General features: G+C 37.6%; 1 protein-coding gene across 2 annotated transcripts; it reads left to right on the top strand.

Annotated features, from left to right (window-relative positions):
• The first annotated feature begins 929 nt into the window (after positions 1-929).
• On the top strand, positions 930-3,404 carry LOC149543801 (pentatricopeptide repeat-containing protein At4g18520, chloroplastic-like). Of its 2 annotated transcripts, XM_089798484.1 has the most exons (2): positions 930-2,314; positions 2,393-3,404. In XM_089798484.1, exons 1-2 carry the CDS (start codon positions 1,051-1,053, stop codon positions 2,884-2,886), a joined length of 1,758 nt encoding a protein of 585 aa, XP_089654610.1. In that variant the 5' UTR covers positions 930-1,050; the 3' UTR covers positions 2,887-3,404. The 2 variants fall into 2 exon arrangements, with proteins under 2 accessions (XP_089654610.1, XP_089654609.1); XM_089798483.1 differs by having other exon boundaries at positions 931-3,404.
• Positions 3,405-22,576: the final 19,172 nt, after the last annotated feature.

Here is a 22,576-nt window from a genome sequence, read left to right as displayed (position 1 = left end):
AGGAAGGTTTGATATAGATACTTCAATTTGCTAACTCAAGACAAGTAAGTTCTTAATATAGGTTATTTCAAGGTTAGATGAAGTGGTGCCTTAATTGTAGAAAGTTCACTTGATTTTTTATTTGGGACATATACATTCTCAGGTGGGAAAAGTTAAGGATGATGCTAACATTTGATCAAGGTCTTGATTTCAAAGTAAACCAACTATAAGTTGGATTAGAAATTTTTCAATCTATCTTTGGATAAGGGAAGATGGATTAAGGTGGATGGGTTTCGATTTGATTGATAAGGGCACGTTGGTTGAATTTGATAGCTTTGATTGGAAAATTTTGTTTAGGACAATGGATTAAGTTTTTGTTTGAAGGATGTTTGATTTGGGGATTGAGGAAGACAAATGTTGATGTTAACCCTAGCAAGAGGGTTTTATTGGTTAAACTCAAAATTTATTTTGGACTCTAGTGAGAATTTGCAAATGTTTAGCTTGGAATTTTGGACAAGTGAAGATGTGCCAAGTACATGAACATCCTAAATTATTTAAGTAGGATCGAATAATTGTAGGCCTGCCAATATGTTTTTTCTAGGACACATGATGCAAAACTTATAATTTAATATCACTCTAGATCACTCTTTAATATAAGGAGAATAGTATATATGGTCTACACACTCTTTTAATAACACAAGGACAATCACTTACTATTGTTGATTACTTAGTGAATCATCACAATGAAACATAATTGATATGTGTTATCTAAACTTATATCATATCACTAAGATATATCTCAAATATACTCAAATGTTTATAAAGACTATATTCTATGTCTAATAAGAAAGTTTCGCCTAATACCATCAAATCAAATATCAAATGTACTACAAATTTTTCAAACATGATTTCAATTATAGATTTCAAAAATTAACCTAAGAAGAATTTATTAATATTTATGATTTTATTAATTGTATTGGGCGAGTGTTCTCCTACCCCCACATCTATGTCAGTTCCGGATAAGCCTCGATAAAACCACCATTTGGATGGGGTTTCTGCCCAGCCAAATTCATGGCTGTGGTAATCACAGCATCTTCTGCATTTGAACGGTACTGCAATCACTCCTACACCAATAATCATGAACATATTTACACGAATGGGAAGCGAAAGAATAAAATGGTATTGTTGCCGAAGTTGCTGCATCAGACCAACTCTAAAACTCATGTACATAGTTGTAACAACAAAATATTTAGAGGGAAAATCACAAAGATTTATAATTTGAAGCAAGCTATGGAGATTCTGTATCAAACGGAGCAACCCCAATCATCATCGGTTGACACCAGCGTGTATGCATCTCTTTTGCAGGCATGTATTGAATTAGAGACCTTAACAGAAGGCTTTATTATCCATTTGCACATGATTAAAATTAATTTTAAACCTAATATGTATTTGAACAATATTCTTCTTAGCATGTATGTTAAATTTGGAAAGCTGTTCCATGCACGCCGAGTGTTTGACAAAATGCCGAAAAGAAACAAAGTGTCTTGGACTACATTAATTGCAGGATATGCACAAAATGGGTTTGCTGAGGAGGCTCTGGAGCTGTTTTTGGAAATGCATTGTCAAGGTGTGAAGGCAAATGTGGTTACGTTTGTCTGTGTAGTTAGTGTAATGGCTGAGCTAGAGGCTTTCAAACTGGGAAGGCAAGTTCATGGTTGTATAATTAAGAGCGAATGTGTGTTGAACATGTATTTGGAGAGTGCACTTGTTTATCTATATGGGAATTGTGGGTATATGGAGGATGCGTTACAGATGTTTGACAAAATGTCAGAGAGAGATGTCCCTGCGTGGACTGTGATGATTGCAGGATATGCAAAACATGGGTACGGAGAAGAGGCACTGAGATTGTTTAATGGAATGATAGGTGAGGGAAAGAATCCTAATGAGTTTACAGTAACTAGCACGCTTAATGCTTGTGGAAAGCTGAATGCTCTCAGAGAAGGGGAACAGATCCATGCCGCTATAACAAAAGCAAATATCAGGCAGGATGTTTATGTGGAAAGTGCCCTTATTGATATGTATGCTAAATGTGGTTGTGTTTCTGCTGCTTGTGAAGTGTTTGATAGAATGCCAGAGCATAACAATGTTTCATGGACTTCAATGATTGCAGGGTATGCTCAGAATGGTTTTGGTAAGGATGCCATATCACTTTTTACTCAAATGCTAAGATCAGGTACTAAGCCTAACAACTTTACTCTTGTTAGTGTTCTTAAGGCATGTGTACTTCTTAAGACAGTAAAGCATGGGGAGCAGGTTCATGCCCAAATCATAAAGAGTGAGTATGAATTGAACACCCATTTGTTGAATACTCTTGTTGACTTGTATGCCGATTCTGGAAATTTGGTTTACGCAGGCAAGTTATTTTTGCAGTTGCCCATACGGGATGTTGTTTCATGGAGTACAATAATTGAAGGGCATGTTAAGAATGGATCTGCTGAGGAAGCTCTGGCACTATTTGTAAGAATGTTAGAAGAAGGAATGGAACCGAACCAGTTTACCTTTACAAGCATTCTTAGAGCATGTGCTACCCTAGAGGCTTGGGAAGAGGGAAAACAGATTCATGGATATATTAGTAAAACCCAATTTGAGTCTGATGTCTTTGTGGGGAACACCCTAATGGACATGTATGTCAAGTGTGGAAATCTGGCTCCAGCACATCACATGTTTGATAGAATTTCTGAACGAAATGAATTCTCTTGGAATGTGATAATTGAAGGTTATCTAAGACATGGGTACAGTAGAGAAGCCTTGAAACTCATATGCCAAATGCATAAGTTTGGCATGAAGCCAGGGGATGAAATCATTTTGAGTGTTCTAAATTCATACGCTGGTAATAATCTTGGTTAACCCTTACGATCATGCAAGTAAACTTAGCTCAATTTATTTGAGAAACGAGTTCCACACAATGCGTATCTGTATTTACTTTGAAAGAAATGTCATACCCATGGTCTGGAGAAAGTCTCTTTACTAACTTGAAGCAAGATATGTTAATATGTTTTGGAACCTTATTTGCAACAAATTCGAAGGCAGATTCATCGACTTCCATGAAACCACACCCTAGGAAGCCTATGGAGATGGAACAAATGAGAGAGCATTGCACATCAACATTGTACATCTGTCCCTGTAAGTATGGGGAAATCTACTGCGGGCTTGATCCATTTTGCCTAAAATTTAGGTTTGCCTGTAGCCTTGGTTGTTTTGATTTGGAATAGTCAAAGTCATTAGGATTTAGCTTATGCCAAGGGTCGGAAATTATTGGTCTGAGCTGGTAATGATCTCAAATTCAGATTAAATCTCCACTAATTTTCATAAATCTTGTATTTTTATAGTGTATCAAATTATGTGATGATTTGTTGGGTTTCAAATGTTTAATCTAAATTCAATCTTCATTCAATCCATTCTTTCATGAGTACATTTTCACAAATACCCATTTCCCGAACTACCGATGGTCCACTTTGCACAAATTACTCAAGGCGATTCTTAAAAAGGGAAAGCACTGGAACTTTGTGGGAGGACACCGTCCTGTTGTAGCCTCCACAAAATGCTCATTCTATTTCTAATCTGGGAACTCTTTTTATTATTATTATTTATGTATGTATTTACTTTGGTTTCTACTTTATATTTTTGGTTTAGAGTATCAGCTTCAGGTTCCATTGTTTTTGACTTTTTGTAGGTTGTTTCATTTAATATAAAGTTAGCAATTATTTTATGGGCAAGAGCGGTTTCGTTGAGGTGCCTTCATATCCATGAACTCGTTACGACACCATTTAATTTAGATTTGATCAAATTTTTCTCATTGTAGGAGTCAAATTTTGCTGTTATCAGATTTTCACACTTTGCTTACAGTTATACATTCGAGTCAAGGTTCTTGACCATTTTGCAAGTGAAATCCTGAAACCTCAATTCTTATATTGCTGGACTTTTTCGACAAATTCAAGTGTTGCAAACATGCAATTTGGCATTGAATCCCGATCCACCCGCTTGACTTTCTCGATTGATTTAATGTAAGGAAGGTTGCAACTAGACTTTCAAACCTCGAAGTGCTTTCATTCTTAGATTGTTCTACCTATTTTGCACTTGCGCAATCAAGCAATAGATTCCAATGAAACTCGGGGATTCATATCCCCTGCCCAACCCCCTAAAACCTTATCTGTCCCCAAGACTTTTCTGCCCCGAGTACTTGAGTACTTAAGTACCCCTACCACCCCCATTCCACAATCATGTGGCAAAGGGTACTTGAATTTCTATTTGAATTTCAATCTTGAAATGTTCTTTTGGATATGTAGTATGTTACTCTGTTGAATGTTTATTGTTTCTAGTTTGTGCTGCAATTTTGCTATGTTCAATATTTTTCAATTTATTATGTTATATGAAATATCCCCGACAGGATATTTGCCTCTTAAACACCAAAATACTAAAACTTCAATGATTAGGCATTTTGTCAAACAGTTAGCAAACAGGCTCTGATACCACTGAAAAAGAGAAGAATCAACATTGGGTCTTCAATTGTCTCTGAGCACAAGCTTGCATTTTCCCTAAGTTCGAGGCTGCCTTCCCAATACTGAAATACTGATCGCAGACCTTGTAATGTGAACGCATCTCCAGAATTTGTGGTTGCAGCTTGTGACAAATCAATGCTGCCTCTGGTCCATTATGAGACGCCAATTCTGCTGGAGAGAACAATGGATCTCAAACCCCGTATCAACCAGTAGAGTGCCAGAGGTTTTACACAATGCGTAGCTTACTGTTGAGGGAAACCACACCCGCAAGATGATTCCTTTATTAAGTTTCTCAAAACACATTACAATATCTCTGCACTTTCAGAAGCTCTTCAATATATCATGATCATGCAAAGATCAGAATTCACTTCAACATGGTGTCGTGTTCCGAATTCACAATACATATGAAATGACTTCCTTTTAAGTTCACCACTTACATAAATATATCCAAGTCTTCTTATTGACGTTTCAGATTAGAGTCAATAAGCATTTAAAGCAGAAATGCAAACTGATATTGACTGCAGATATAAACAAAACAATGTGGATCATCTGCCGAAATCTGATTCTGACTGCCGTCTGTCTTAGCCACTGGTCTAATGCGAATTGCGTCCCACACACTATTTGCCCTACGATTGCTGATGAGGACATAAGGTTTTCGGACTGCCGATCTTCTAATTCGATGGGTGTTTAATGTTTGGTCCGTTAATCCTTCTGTGTTTCTCTCATAGTCGAAAATCATTCATATTGGTTCCTTTGATTTCCGTCTTCAAATCCGAACCTCTGCGGCTACGAATATGCCCTGTGAGTCGTGCAGGAGTGAGCGCTTGAGGATTGTGAGTCACTGATTCCCTTCTTGCTGCAGTTGGGTTCCTGTAACAAGTCAGAGTAAAACCTGAAGTCGCTCTAGATCCATGACAGTAATATAGCCGACCATTGATATAGTTGTGCAACGAATGTTCCCAGTGCTGTCCGGCCTGATTTCATGAATAATGCATTTCAGTGCAACCGATGTTCATGAGTGCTTCACCATTTGGGCTTGTTCTTCCATTCCCAAACTATTCCCACTGCAATCTTCTGTATAGGACGCTGAAGAAATTCCCTAACTCTTGCCAACAGATCCTAAGAAAAATGATGAACTTCAAACCTTGCAAAAACCTCTAATATCAATCTCTCGGAATGATCCTCCGGATTTGGCCTTAGGCCACAAATTCTGCCCTCGATGAAATGACTATATCGTCACCTCCAATCTGCAATAATTCGGATGATATTTCACACCCTCAAAATCGCGTACCAATTAAGAGTTATCGTTCTCAATGGCCAACAAAGAGAGATAATCAACTGCCTGATTCGAATGGAGCCCCGTGGTGCCTATTTATTCTTTTCTCTCCATCCTCTCCAGAGACTTCTAGAACTTTTTTGATCTTATCTCTTAAGTGACTTTATTAAATACTCCAAGTAACTTTATTAAATATAAAGTTATCTTTTAATAACTATTTATTTAATTAAAATAATTAATTAGTCGTCCTGGGACAACCATTAATTAAATTAATTAAATCGAACTGTCACCAGAAATTTGGGGACATGACATTATACTGAAACATCATTTCATAACTAGTGTTTCAAGTTCCATATGCATTGTATGCAACATCTTATGCCCTTCCGCTATTATCCCCCATTGTCCCAAAATTGAGGTCGTTTGCTCCCTGTCTCGAAAACTCGTCCCAATGTACTGACGTCCTGATGTACCCAAGTATTGGTCTTACTTTGATAGATTCCTAAAACCCCAAAGTGCATGTAGACCCATACTTTTGATCTGATTTGCACATTTGTAATTGTACAACGAAACCAAAACAATTCTGAAATACATGGGCATGTTTTTATATATATGCAGATGTGAAAAAATTGTATATATATATATATCCTCTCTAGCTAAGAGCCAAGGATTGTGGGGTATCAATTCATTCAAATTCATCAAGGGCGCAATTCATGTCTCATCCCTTATTTTGATGTTGGAGCCTTATACTTTGTAAAATATGATCCTTGGTGGGCTCATTAAGAACTTTTCAACTTCACTAGTACACCAAAATCCCTTTGACCTACTACAATTTTTATACATGCAAATGTACAAAGATTTGTTGAAACCATGGAAGTGCTACTATATGACTTTGAAAAGGTGAAATAGCTGAGCCTTTTCTAATAACATTCATATGTAAACCTCTCCCCCCCCCCCCCAAAAAAAAAAGAAGTTCGGTAATGTTACATTTACTATTTAATTTTGATGCTAAGTGTCTCATCTTTCCACAAAAGGATAATAGCTACTATCTCTTTGCTTATACAAACTCAGTATGAGCTTAAGGAAGTTTCACCTTAAAAGATCATGTCTGAATTGTCCACCATCTTTGATGTAGATCTAGGCCATGCAAGCTTGAATGAGTTTCAAAAGTGAATTGTAGAAGAATCAAGATATGTAAGTGGGGTGAGAAAGACAATGAGTTTGAGGTTTCACAAGTGAATTTTAGAAGAATTGAGGTGTGTAAAAGTGGCATGAGAAAGACAATGAGTTGTACAAAGGAATATTATGTATATATTTTAGCCCAACACTAATGAAGAATTATGTAACGACTTGCAAAAGAAAGGTATGGTATGCATATGCAAGTAAAGTTTTAGATAAAATATATCATAAAGTTACAATTCAAAAGTAGAAATCATGTGACGTTTGATGTTCTATTATGAATTTGTCTAATATAGATTTTGAAGCAAGAACTTTGCATATTCTCCAATCCTTTAAACCTATTAATATGTAATTGTGACTCATTTGAGAGGATATAATAATGATTTGAAAGTCAATATTTTTTCTTTCGCTTTTAATTTGTTTTCATTTTATTTTTTTTGTTTTTTGTTTTCTAATTCTAAATATGTTCTCTTACTTATTTCTTAATTCATAGAGTTTGATGAATTTGAAAACTAGAATGTACATAAAATATATTTTTAGTTTCATTGTATATGGAGGATTTTTTTTCAAGTTGCACTATGTCTAGGTATTTGAGCTTGTAAATTTCATTGCCAGTCTTCTTTTTAAAAAGCCACCATCTTGCATATTAACTAGATTATTTTAGGCCACATTAAGATTGATTTGAAGTTGAATTAATTTATCCAACAAATGGTACATATGCAGTTAGGGATTAACAAACTTAGGTTTAACCCTTCTTTTCTTCCTCTAGATTACTAATTTCATATTTTGGTTTTATTTTCTAATTTTGGTATTAGGGTTTTATGATGATGGATTTCTTCACAAATGATGCAAAAAATTAAAAATATCTACTCACTTTTCATGTGTAGCAAACATGGTTTCAAAGTTATTATGATGTAAACTTTAAATACACAATCTCTTTCAAGTTGGTGCCAAAATAAACGATATTAATGTTGGGGTTTGCAAAGTATACTTGGTGTGAACGCTTGAATATGGAATTATACATATAAAAGACATGTTTGTGCATTGTCTTAAAATGGAAGCACCCATCATTTAAGACCTTTTAGCACTCATCCTTTAGTGACCTTATGGACCATGGATGGATTCTGATGGGGACACAACCCAACAACCAGAATAGACACAATAGAAAGGGGAAATTATATTAACTGAGAAAATAAGCTGGTACAAACAGTGCAGAGAAAATAAACTCAAAACATGCCCTGCGGGCTTACAATAGCATAAATCTGGAGAATATTTCTCCTTTTAGCACCTCCTCTCAAGCTCCAATCCGAACTGCCTTTTACAATGCCAAAAATCTCCTTAAATAGACCCCGGAGGGTTAAGGACTAGGAGTACATTCTAGAAAGTGCTAGTAGGCATCCACCGACAAAATAGAAGGTTTCGGAAGCTGCGTTAGAAGTCGGTGCAATTCTAGAAGAATCCAGAAACGGTAGTCGAACTTCCGGGAGGCATAACTTTTGAACCGTAACTCCGATTGACGAACCGTTTACATTTTCGGAAAGCTCTCGAAGCGCTCTATAGCCCTATGGACCAGCTTCGCTCGTCCCCCATTTTTCGACCCTTTTCAAGGTCATTTAATGCCCCAAACCTGACTTTCTTCGCTCGTCCCCCATTTTTCGACCCTTTTCGAGGTCATTTAATGCCCCAAACCTGACTTTGAAGCATTCTTAGGGGGTCTCCAAAACCCGAAAAACTGCAATAACTTTCAAACCGTGGGGCCTTTTGACCTGATTCTTTTTCTGGAATGCTCTAAATCTCGATTACATTCATCTGGCCAAGTCACACCTTCTAGGTCACCAAAATGATGGTCAAATTGCATGCTCCTATTTTTTCGAGATTTTTAAATGCACTGATAGTTGAACTATGAGAGTTGGAACCTTTATTTGAGCCAAATGGGTATCCAAAAATGTAAAGACATAAAATAGAAACTAAGTCTAAGTACATTTTTTTTTTGGTGACACAGGATTGCCCTTATACCTCTGGATGCTCCTGCATCAGACACCCAGGGTAGATTGAAAAGTGACCCTGTCACTTTATGGATGGTAGAGGAAATCCCAAATGGGAAACCTCAGCTGCTGAAATCCAAGTCGAGTCCTCAATTGGTCGTCCTTTCCATTTGACCAAATACTCTTCATATTGCCTGTTTCTGGTACTCCTACCCACACGATGATCTAGAATGTCTTCTATCTCCTCCTTCTTAGAAGCAGGAATTGGACATGGCTCTAAAACCAGCTCCTCATCAGCACCATCATCATGATACTCTGTCAAATCTGCAATGTTGAAAATGGGAGAAATGTGAATACCATCTGGCAGCTCCACCTCATATGCATTTCCTGAGTTATGTTTCTTCAAAATTTTGCAAGGGCCAAATTTCTTCATTTTCAGCTTGTTGTAAGTACCAACTGGAAATCTTTCTTTTCGTAAGTGTACCATGACAAGATCTCCTACTTGGAATTCCTTATGTCTTCTCCTTGCATCAGCCCTAGCTTTATACTCTTGATTCATCTTGATAATGTGTGCTTGGACCTCCTCATGTAGACGCTTGATGTGTTCAGCAAAATCCTCAGCTTCAGCACTTGTTCTCTCCCCTTGTTCTATCTTCCTCAATTCTGGTGCAGTCCTTGGGCTATTCCCATATACAATTTGAAATGGTGATTTTCCAGTACTCCTATTTACAGAGTTATTATAAGCAAACTCCGCCTGTGGTAGAATCAAATCCCATCCCTTAGGCTTATCTCCAACTAAACATCTCAGCAAATTGCCCAGACTTCTATTTACCACTTCTGTTTGGCCATCAGTCTGTGGGTGATGCGTGGAACTGAATTTCAAGTCTGTTCTCAACTTCTTCCACAATGTCCTCCAGAAATACCCCACAAATTTAGTATCTCGGTCAGAAACTATACTCCTTGGAAGACCATGTAGTCTCACCACCTCTTTGAAAAACAAGTCTGCAATATGGACAGCATCATGAGTTTTGTGGCATGGAATGAAATGTGCCATTTTGGAGAACCTATCAACCACCACGAATACTGAGTCATTACCCCTTTGTGTCCTTGGCAATCCAAGAACAAAATCCATACTTATGTCCTCCCATGGCCTTGATGGAACAGGCAATGGCTGATATAGGCCAGTATTTTGACTAAACCCCTTGGCAACTTGACAAACCTGGCAACTCTGTACAAACTTCTTCACATCCTGTGTAATTTGAGGCCAAAAATAATGTTCTCTAAGAATGGCAATGGTCTTATCCCGACCAAAATGTCCTGCCATCCCTCCACTGTGTTTCTCCTTAATCAGATTTTCCCTCATGGAACTCCTTGGAATGCACAATTGACTACCTTTGAACAACATGCCATCCTGAATCAAATAGTCTAACCACTTGGTTCTATCTACAGCCACAGGTTCTTTACAAGCTTTCCATGCTTCAGCAAAATCAGGATCCTCGGGGTACAAATTCTTGAGTTCATCAAACCCAACTACTTCAACCTGCATTGTTGTAAGCAACAATTGTCTCCTACTTAATGCATCTGCAACCCTGTTAGATTTTCCACTTCTATGCTTTAACACAAATGTATAACTCTGCAAGAATTCTACCCACTTCATATGCCTCTGATTCAATTTACCTTGGCTATTTAGGTACTGTAACGCCTGATGATCAGTATACAAAACAAATTCCTTTGGCAATAAATAATGCCTCCATTTCTTTAAGGCTTGAACTATTGCATAGAACTCTTGATCATAAACAGAATACTTCTTCTTTGCATCATTCAATTTTTCACTAAAATATGCAATAGGCTTACCTTCTTGGCTTAATACAGCCCCAATAGCACTACCACTAGCATCACAGTCCACCTGGAATACTTTTCTAAAATCTGGAAGTGCCAACACAGGCTGTTCAGTCACCTTCTTCTTCAGCAATTCAAAACTTCTCGCAGCTGCTGTAGTCCATTTGAACTCTTTTCTATCCCCTCTTATTGTATCAATTAGGGGTGCACATATGCCACTGAAATTCTTAATAAACTTCTTGTAAAAACTAACCAGACCATGAAATGATCTTACCTCAGTAGCAGACCTTGGAGTAGGCCATTCCAAGATGGCTTTTACCTTCTCTGGATCCATTTTGAGACCTTCAGGTGACATAACAAATCCCAAATAGACTAACTCCCTTTTTGTAAAGACACACTTCTTTAGATTAATTAACAATTTCTCTTCCCTTAGCCTTTCAAAGACACTACGAATATGCAGTAAATGTTCTTCCAAAGTCTTGCTGAAAATTAAAATATCATCCAAATAGACAATAACAAATTTTTCCAAGAATTTCTTAAGTACCTCATTCATGAGCCGCATGAAGGTGCTTGGGGCGTTTGTCAATCCAAAGGGCATGACTAACCATTCATAAAGACCCTCCTTGGTCTTGAAGGCTGTTTTCCACTCATCTCCTTCTCGAATCCGTATCTGATGATAGCCACTCTTCAAATCTATCTTTGTGAAGTACTGAGCTCCACTCAAGCAGTCCATAAGATCATCCATCCTTGGTAAAGGAAACCGGTACTTGATGGTTATCCTATTTATAGCTCGAGAATCTGTACACATCCTCCACTCTCCATCCTTCTTTGGTGCGAGTACTGCAGGTACTGCACATGGACTCAGGCTCTCTCGAATCAAGCCCTTCCTCAACAGCTCCTGAACCTGTCTATTTAGCTCCTCTGTTTCAGTAGGAGTCATCCTGTGAGCAATCTTGTTAGGCAAACTAGCTCCTGGAATCAGAGCTATCTGATGACTGATTTGCCTTACTGGTGGCAATCCATCTGGAACATTATCAGAGATAATATCTCCAAATTTCCCTAGTAAATCTGAAACTTCAAATGGTATTTCACTACTACCTTCTTTATCTTTCCTAGGAATCAAAGCATAGCACATACGCTGATGTTTCATACCATCTAAAAACTTCCTTCCATCAACAAGACAAATCCTAGCACTGCTACATACCTTTTCACCTTCCTTTTTCATGGGCTTCAATTTGTGGCGAACTCCATCCTTTGTCAGAGAGTATGTGTTTGCATGTCCATCATGTATTGCATGTCTATCAAACTGCCATGGTCTACCCAACAATAGATGGCAAACATCCATCGAAATAACATCACAGAGAACTTCATCATGGTAACTCCCAATTTTGAATTTTACTAAACATTGTTCACTTACCAGGACCTTATGATCATCTTTTACCCAAGAAATCCGATAGGGCTGGGGATGTTTCTCCCTCTTGAGCTTCAGCTTAGAGACCATCTCTTCGGATACCAAGTTATCAGTGCTACCACCATCAATGATCACATCACAACATTTATCCTCACACTTGCATCTGGTACGGAACAAGCTCCTCCGTTGTCCTGGTTCATTTTCACCACTTAGTAGGACTCTTTCATTTACCAAGGTCTCTCCTCTTTCTGCATCCTCTGAATGTGATGATTGTGCATCCTCATCCACATGAGCAACCCTAGCTTGGCCCTCAGCTCTCCTATTTGTCCTTCCTTGTCGTTGAGGGCATTCAAAGGCACGATGACCTTCTTCATTGCAATGGAAACAGGTACCACGGAAGCCTCCTCTTCCTTGCCCACGTCCTCTACCTCTTCCTCTTTGATTTCCAAAGTCTTGATCACGGGAGCGGTTGAAACCCTCATTCCTCTGGTTCCTGCTAGTACCCTCATCTTCATTTTTCTTTTGAGTTTCATTGCGGCCTCCAGTTGATCTACCGCTTCCCCTTCCTCCTTGACCACGCCCTCTTTGTCTTCCCTCAAACCTTTTACTCAGCTTCTCTTCAACTCGTAGGGCAAACTGGTATGCTTCTTCAACGCTCGTCATTCTTACCAGACTTAGTTCCTCCTGGATGCTAGGTCGTAACCCACTGATATAACGAGCAACCTTCTCCTTATTTGCTTCTGCATGCCCCGCTCTAATCAGGAGTCGGTAAAACTCCTCTGTATATTCTTGGACTGATCTTCCTGCTTGCTTTAATCCATGCATCTTCTTAAACAGATCAAGCTCGTAGTTCACAGGAATGAACTGCTTCTTCAATTTGTCCACCATGCGATCCCATCTTGTGATCTTCTCCTTGCCTCTTCTAAGTCTTTCCAGTTGAACCTCTTGCCACCAGATTTTGGCATGGCCTTTTAGTTTGGCCTTTGCAAACTTAACCCTATCTGGGTCCCTTATATCCTCATACTCAAAGTATTCGTCCAGTTCATTGATCCAATCGATCAACTCATCTGGTTTCAAATTTCCCGAAAATATACCCACTTCAATTGTAGGTCTTTTCCCAAACCTAGAAATGGCCCTAAAAAGCCTTTCCTCTACAGGATTCAGAACTTCCCCGTCAACTTCCATTACTTCCTCTTCATTGTCATCCTCACTATTGTCATCTGCGACAATATTTGCTCCTCTACGAAGCTCCTCTTGCAATGCTTGTACCTGTCTCTGGAGGGCTCTAACCTCCTCAGGATCAACAGCTCTGGCCCTTCCACCACGCTCTCTTCGTGGAGGCATCTTCTAACTCGAACCCACAACCACACAGTCCTGGTGCAAACTGCCTCACAGTCGGTGCTCTGTCTACACACTCAGGAAAACCTGCTCTGATACCACTTGATGGGGACACAACCCAACAACCAGAATAGACACAATAGAAAGGGGAAATTATATTAACTGAGAAAATAAGCTGGTACAAACAGTGCAGAGAAAATAAACTCAAAACATGCCCTGCGGGCTTACAATAGCATAAATCTGGAGAATATTTCTCCTTTTAGCACCTCCTCTCAAGCTCCAATCCGAACTGCCTTTTACAATGCCAAAAATCTCCTTAAATAGACCCCGGAGGGTTAAGGACTAGGAGTACATTCTAGAAAGTGCTAGTAGGCATCCACCGACAAAATAGAAGGTTCCGGAAGCTGCGTTAGAAGTCGGTGCAATTCTAGAAGAATCCAGAAATGGTAGCCGAACTTCCGGGAGGCATAACTTTTGAACCGTAACTCCGATTGACGAACCGTTTACATTTTCGGAAAGCTCTCGAAGCGCTCTATAGCCCTATGGACAAGCTTCGCTCGTCCCCCATTTTTCGACCCTTTTCGAGGTCATTTAATGCCCCAAACCTGACTTTGAAGCATTCTTAGGGGGTCTCCAAAACTCGAAAAACTACAATAACTTTCAAACCGTGGGGCCTTTTGACCTGATTCTTTTTCTGGAATGCTCTAAATCTCGATTACATTCATCTGGCCAAGTCACACCTTCTAGGTCACCAAAATGATGGTCAAATTGCATGCTCCTATTTTTTCGAGATTTTTAAATGCATTGATAGTTGAACTATGAGAGTTGGAACCTTTATTTGAGCCAAATGGGTATCCAAAAATGTAAAGACATAAAATAGAAACTAAGTCTAAGTACATTTTTTTTTTGGTGACACAGGATTGCCCTTATACCTCTGGATGCTCCTGCATCAGATTCATGCTCAATCAACTCATTCTCCTATTATGTTTCTATCTTCCACTTTCATCAATGCAATGCTTGAGACCTTAGGGTTAGTTTCTTGTGGGTCAACCCTAGAATAGGTTGACCCAAATTGACCTGTTCTGGAATGGATCAACTTGTTCTGGAATGGGTCAACTTGTTTTGGACTAGGTAGATTAGGTCAACCTGCTCCCCAGGGATTTTGAATCCTAGGGCTAGTTTTGTCTCGAGGTTGAACCATGGATGGATTCATGCTCAATCAACTCTTTCTCCTATTATGTTTCTATCTTCTAGTTTCATCAATGCAATACTTGAGACCTCAGGGTTAGTTTCTTGTGGGTCAACCCTAGAATAGGTTGACCCAAATCGACCTATTCTGGAATAGATCAACTTGTTTTGGAATGGGTTGGATTTTTTTGGACTAGGTACACTAGGTCAACCTACTGCCTAGGGATTTTGAATCCTAGGGCCAATTTTTTCTCGAGGTTGCAAATTAGAAAATTGGGTGACCTTATCAGCTTGCTTTGTTTTTGTGTGCAAAAAATAGTATTAAAGGAAGCCTAGATACCTCATTTTCACATCACTAGACATCAAGAGACATCCAAGCAATTGCAAGGTATAATTTGAAGCATTCAAGCAAATCAATTTTCATCAAGTATTCAAGGCATTCAAAGATTAAAGGATCCTTTGTGAGCATTTCCTCTTCAAGATTTGGCATTTTGTTGGCCATCAAGGGAGGAAATCTACATCGAGAAATTCATCATCTTCTTCATTGATGCACATTTACATCTATGGCTTCATGATGTGATTTTGGTAGATCCATTACATTTGTGGAGATTCCACACATCCTTCTTTGCAAATTTGACATCTACAATATACAAGCATTGCAAACCCTTATTGTCAAGGGTTTCTTCAAGTGAGGTGAATACTTACATTTGTCTTACTTTCCTTACATGTTTTACATTTCAATTTCGAGGTTGATTCCCTAGTCTAGGGCTTGACCAAGGAAAGCCCTCATCCAATCAAAACAAAGATCAAGTTTTACTGTGTGTACGAGAAGGATAGTCAAATTGCGACCACAGATCGGGAAACTAATTGTCAAAATATTTCCAAAGAAGTTGGGTTGACTTTGCTACTATGTCTTGGGAACATGTCCATCTTCTTGTAAAGTGTTTAACACTTGACCATTAGGTTCATGTCTTCCTAGAGGCCTTAAAAAAATAACGTTTTCCAAGTTTTATGTTGTGATTGCGAATTCATAGTTAGAAGTTCTATCACAAGTTTATGTCCATGATTATTCGAGCAATGATAAACATCCCCTTACACATTACGAGGTGAGTACTTTATCATTCATTTCACTTTTTAGTCTAGACCTATTTCCATATCTTAATTTGGTTGGTTGCATATATTTAGCACCTAGATATGTCTTACTCTTCTCATTAAATCAATTAGCTCAATTTCACATCTTTAAGCAAACTTTACATTGTATGAAAGATAAGATAAGATAGATAAGATAAATTTATTAATGTCCAACAAGAGACCAATGAGGGTCTAAGGGATTGGAAACAATACAAAGGACAAACGTTAGCAAGGGGAGCACCAAACAGTGTCCGTAGAAAGAACATGAAAGCAGAACAACAAAAGAATCAAGAAAAAGAAATAACAACAACTAAAAACTCCTCATAGGTGAGAAGTAGTCCAGAATGGAAAAGTGGACATTAGGGCAATCGGGTACTCTAGAAAGTCACCTCTGAGGTCTACTAGAGGGATGTTGCCGAGTGTAATCTTTGTGGGGTCTCACAGATCTGGTGTCAACTGAGATAGTGCAGAGAGGCTGCTTTGATCATCAGGCAGAAATTATAGGACTTGCTTGTGTACTTCCTTGATATAATTTGGGTTTAACATTAGTATCTCTTTATTCTTTTGGGCTTTGCTAATCTAACTTGCTTTATTGAAAGTTGTGTTTGGATGCCCCTCTTTCTCTTGTATTGAGTGTTAGTGTAGAAGTGGTTAGTAATGAATTGATCTCACATATTTTATATTGTTAAATTCATTAGCCCCATTTTACATGATGAAGGGTGCTCCCCTTAATACCACAACAAACAATAGAAACAAAGAACAACACAAATTGAGACAACAAAATATGGGCTTCTTATTATCTTTACAAATACGAAATTATAGAATTACAATATGCAAACCCACATGGGCCCCTTCCTTACAACAGTTTGCAAGACAAAGTTGTGACTATCACCTAGAACTACCCTAGGCAACCTACGTGCCTTATATAGTCACTTTTAACTACTTGAGAAGGTTCTAGACACTAAGCTCTAACCCTTGAGGTTGAACAACCTCATATTATATCATTTTATTACATAGGATTGACTCAAGACAATTTAAAAATTACATTTTCGGATGGGTCCACTTCAGAAGACCATAACTAGAAAATCGTTGAGCCGATGGGCTATTATGACCCCATTTCAAAATCCTCGGTTAGCAATCTACCATGGCCCATTGTGCAAGCGTCCATCAATCGAGGTTTCACCTCATCTTGGAGCTATTTAGGACTTCATCATTGGACCTAAAGTTTGGATAGCCAAATTTCATACCAAAAATATGCAATGATTATACCAATACATATGATATGATAATAAAACTCATCCAATAGGCTAATATGTTAAAGATGAACCTTCATATATGAGATTAGAACAATTTGAGCACATGATACCAATTTACGAAAACTAGCAAGCTCCTACAAATACCAACTTTGTATAGGAATATCCCTTGTTATAACAAAAAAATTGGAAATAGAAATATTTTTGGGCAATGCAAGACTTCCCTTACACCCATGATGCTGTTGCATCGGACATTCCCATGATGCTCTTGCATTAAACATTCAGGGTAGTTTGAGAAGTGACCCTATCACGTCTTAGGTAGTTAGAGGAAAATCAAGATGGTCAACCTCCTCGCGTGCTAGCCATGATAAATACTCCACTGGCCTCCCTTATATGTTATGTTCCTTGTGTTTTTCCCACACGACTATCCAATATCTCCCTAATCTCCTGTGTAGCTGAAGTAGATGCTGGAATACTCCATTGCGCTTCTGCAACTTCATCTCCTTCACCTCCCTCATAATATTCTATCAAATCTAAAATGTTGAATACTAGTGAAATATTCAATTTAACAGGCAACTCTACTTCATAAACATTTCTAGAATCGTGGTTTTTCACTATCTTGGATAGTCCAAACTTCTTCATTTTCAACTTATTATATGTATCCATTGGAAATCTATGACTTCATCACCTATATGAAATTCCTTATACCTCCTTTTCACATCTACCTTAGCCTTATACTGTGTACACATCTTTGTAATGTGTTCCTCATCTCCTCATGAATGTTCTTCAAATGTTCAACAAAATCTTCTGCTTCAACACTACTTATTTCTCCTTTATCCAACTGCCTTAATTTAGAAGCATTTCTGGGACCGCTCCCATATACAATTTGGAATGCTGATTTACCAGTACTCTTGTTGATGGAATTATTGTATGCGAATTTTGCATGTGGTAAAATCAAATCCTAGCCTTTGGTTTATCTCCAACCAAGCACCTCAACGAATTCCCCAAACTCTGATTCACAACTTAGGTTTGTCTATCAAACTGTAGATGATGTGATGAATTGAATTTCAAACCTATCTTCAATTTCTTCTACAATGTTTACCAAAAATACCCAACAAAATTGGTATCTCAATTAGAAACTATACTCTTTGGCAGATCATGTTGTCTCACCACTTCCCTGAAAAACAACTCCACCACATGAAGATCACCACTAGTCTTGTTGTAGGGAATGAAATGTTCCATTTACAAAAAGCTATCAACCACCACAAATATGGAATCATGCCCTCACTGTGTTCTTGGTAAACTAAGAACATAATCCATGCTGACATCCGAGCCCATGGTTTCTCTAATATAGTAATGGTTGATACAAACTAGTATTCTTCTTCACTACTTTTGTCATCTGACGTAGTCTACAACTCTACACAAACCTCTTCACATCTTGCTGCAACTGTGGCTAGTAATAATTCTCAGCAACCAAAGAAATGGTCTTATCTCTATTAAAGTGTCCAACCAACCCTCCACTATGCTTCTCCTTGATGAGATTCTCTCTCATAGAACTTTTGGGAATGCACAACTGAATTCCTTTGAACATCATACCATCTTGGATTATGAAATCCAACCACTTTGTCTTGTCAAGTGTAATAGGTTTTGTACAAGGTTTCCAAGCCTCACCATAATCAATATCCTCTAGATACAAATTCTTAAGTTCCTTGAATCCAACCATCTCAATCTGCATTCTGTTAGCAAAACTTGTCTTCTATTAAGAGCATCTTTAACTCTGTTAGACTTCCCACTCTTGCGTTTCAAAATAAATGTATAACTCTACAAAAACTCCACCCACTTCAAATGCCTTTGATCTAATTTTCCTTGACTATTCAAATATTGCAAAACTTGATGATTAGTATATGAAACAAACTCCTTAAGAAGAAGATAGTATCTTCACTTCTTCAATCTTTGAGCTATAGCATAAAACTCCTGATCATAAACATAATACTTTCTTTTGGCATCATTTAATTTCTCACTAAAAAAGCAACAAGTCTATTGTCTTGGCTCACAAAAACTCCTATTACAGTACTACTAGCATCATAATCTACTTGAAACACCTTATTAAAATCTAGAAGTATTAAGACATGTTTCTCTATATCTTTTTGTTTCAACATATTAAAACTCTTATTTGCTCCTACAGTCCATTTAAATTCATTCCTAGCTTCTCTCATTGTTTTAGTCAAAGGTCCACAAATACTTTTAAAACCTTTGAGAAACTTTTTGTAAAAACTAGCTAATCCATGAAAAGATCTTACCTCTGTTGCACTCCTTGGAGTAGACCTATAAGCATGCTTTCAACACATGATTTTTAAATTTTAATAGTCAACCTCGTAAAAAGGCTTCTTATTTTGTTTCATTTTCTCATTGATTTTTATTACTATTGATGTCTTTGTAAGGTATGATATGCAAAGAAGCAGTGTTCCAAGGTTGTGTTGAACTTGAACTTTGAATCTCAAAGTTTAGATTCAAGTTCAAGTTCGAGGTCAAGGATTGAAAATCATGAAGTAAGTTCAAAATTAGGCTTGCTATTTCAAAAGGTTCAAGTTTGGAATTCGAGCTCATTGGTTTGAGTTCAAAGTTGTAGTTCAAGGTTTAGTTTTGATTCATGATCTTTCAAAGTTATAAAGTTAGAAGTTCAAGTTTAAAGTTCAAAATGTAGATTTTAAAGCTCAATTTCACTAGTGTAATGGTGCAGTCCTATAATTTAGGTTTGAGGATACTAGTTAAAGTACAGGGTTGGAGTCTGAAATAGAGTGATACAAACATATGAGCTAAATGTACTTTACTAAAGGAACTAGTTAGGCAATGATCCAAACTAAAAATGGTCAAGGAAGATAAATATTATCCAAAAGGCAAGAAGACTTGGGGCATATCCATAGTTAGTAACAATGTGCCATGTCTATTTTCAATGGCAATTGGGAAAGTGATGTATTATGTCACCTAAATTTGGAATTCCCTATCAATAGAGTACATTGGGGTCTTTGAGCATCAAAGTTGACTCCTTATCAATGATACCCCCGTTCGTCCAAAGTAACTCACATGGGGCGATAGAGCATAAAGAATAATATAAAATCATTTAACAAATGTCATTGTGCACATCATAGTCAAACAAACGATGTTGGAATGGGCTTGATCTATATGTTTGTGTGCAGAAGCAATGAATGTGGGGATGTTGAGTTGCACTTAATCGATAGTTCAATTACTTGAGTTTATGTTCTCACATAACAAAGCTTGTACCAAGACACATAATGTAATTAGGTGAATCAACGAAGCTTTGAAAGAATCATTCAAGAGTTGGGATGACAAAGGGTACCCATTCAAAGATGGTAGAACTCAGTTCTCAAAAACAACCTCCATGATCCAATAGAGTATGAAGGTTGGCTCCCGATTTCATGACAAAATGTCAACAACTACACCATGGTGGTATGCAAATTCTATAAAAAGTTGAGAAATTGCTAAACCTCATTGCCTGAATGAAGTCGGGTTTTCACATTTTGGTAAAAGGAAGGCATGCTTAAATGATGCCAATGTAGGTGCACTATGTGAATATGAAGCAACTGATGAATTGGAGACATTGGCTACGTAAAATAAGAAATATCATACATGCTCAAAATCAATGTTGAGATATCCCCAAGTACAAACCATCATGTTCACATCCATTGATAGTAAAGAGGGAACGAGGAAGTAGAGCCATTCCATAGCTGCATAAATAATTGTGATGATTGACAATTAGAAGGGTCTCCATGAGAGTTGATTTGAACATCAAGACATTTGCAAGATAGGTACATTGTGGACTACATACTAAATTATGCATAGAGCCCTCTGGAGTCCATTCCAAGATTAAACTTCGATAAAGGGTGCCCAAGTTGCAGAGTTTACAAGTTCTTGTTTGATGTGATAGGGAGCATGGGATTCATCAAGTTTTGTCAAATATCATATATCAGGCTCAAATATTAAAAGACAATAAACATCACCGAGAACCACAAGGAGAAGCTAATGACACCAAAGATGACTCAAATGCAAGTCATTAAATGCAGAAAACAAAGGAGATGGATCCAAAGTCTTGGATGATAGATATTTGTGGAAGATTTGAGTTGCTAGAAATAAGAGTTCTTCCACACAATCAAACAACACAATGTCATCCGATGCCATTGCTAACTTGGTAATCATTTGATGTCATTGCTAACTTGGTAACATGAAGAGAAGCTAGTTCAAGACCAATTATCAAGTTTTTCTGATAATTGACATGGCTTAAAAGACACTAATTGGGATAATGCAGGTGACCAATTTGATAAAATGCTGATCTAGTTTAATGACAACTAAGGGAGAGTTAGGAATATTGCTTGGGCATCAAGACACATGGTATTTGTTACCAAAATATCGCACAAATAAGAACACGGGTGGGCATATAGGAGATCGAGTTGGATGAGTCCCATAACATCTTTGAATAGTGAAGCATAAAGTTTAGTCAGGATGGAACACTCTATGGAATCGTCAAGTGTCATGGATACTAGATTGAGCATCTCATCTTGGGTTCATTTATATAACTTGATTACAGTTGTTTGCTATTGCAACATATTTTGCCTCTGTAGTACTCTATGAAGTGCAATCTTGTTTCTTGCTAAGCCAAGAAACTAATCTTCCACAAAGAAAGAATGCCTCTCCACTGGTGCTTTTTCTGTCATCCATATCTCCTGCCCAATCAGCATTAGTATAAGTGCAAAGAGTAAAATCATTACCTCTGTCATACCAAATGCCATAATTAGATATCCCTTTCAGATATCTGAATATCCTTTTTACTGCTACATAATGATATTCTTTAGGATTAGCCTGAAATCTTGCCACAATTCCAACTGCATTAGCTATATCTGGTCTACTCTGAGTTAGATACTACAATCCTCCAATCATAGATCTATACTTCTTTTGTTCAATAGTAGGTGTCTCATCCTTGCTAGATAACTTGTGACTAGTTACTATAGGAGTTCCAATAGGTTTACAATTTTCTAGTCCAAATCTTTTTAGCAAATCTTTCAAATACTTAGTCTGAGAAATAAAGATACCTTTTTTGTTTTGAACAATTTGCAATCCTAAGAAAAATATCCTTTCTCCTATCATACTCATCTCAGACTCATTCTTCATATCTTCTGAGAATTTGTTACTAGCTTCATTGGTTTCTCCAAAAATGATATCATCAACAAATACAATGATTATCAACAAACCATATTCTATTTCTTTTAAGTACAAGTTGTTGTCTAGTGTTCCTTTAGAAAATCTAAGCTTTGCTAAGTATTTATCTAACTTTTCATACTAGTTTCTAGATGCTTGCTTTAATCCATACAAGGCTTTCTTTAATATGCAAACCATAGCCTTCTCTTTTGTCAAAGGAAAACCTTTTG

Source organism: Cupressus sempervirens, chromosome 8, assembly GCF_028749045.1.
Source record: "Cupressus sempervirens isolate cs-2001-9-10 chromosome 8, ASM2874904v1, whole genome shotgun sequence".
Lineage (NCBI taxonomy): Eukaryota > Viridiplantae > Streptophyta > Pinopsida > Cupressales > Cupressaceae > Cupressus > Cupressus sempervirens.
The sequence above is the reverse complement of the archived record's forward strand: the minus strand, read 5'-3'. Positions and strand labels throughout refer to the sequence as shown.

Excerpts from the sequence above, each read along its gene's own strand:
- LOC149543801 (XM_089798483.1), top strand. The coding sequence starts at position 1,051 with ATGGCTGTGGTAATCACAGCATCTTCTGCATTTGAACGGTACTGCAAT.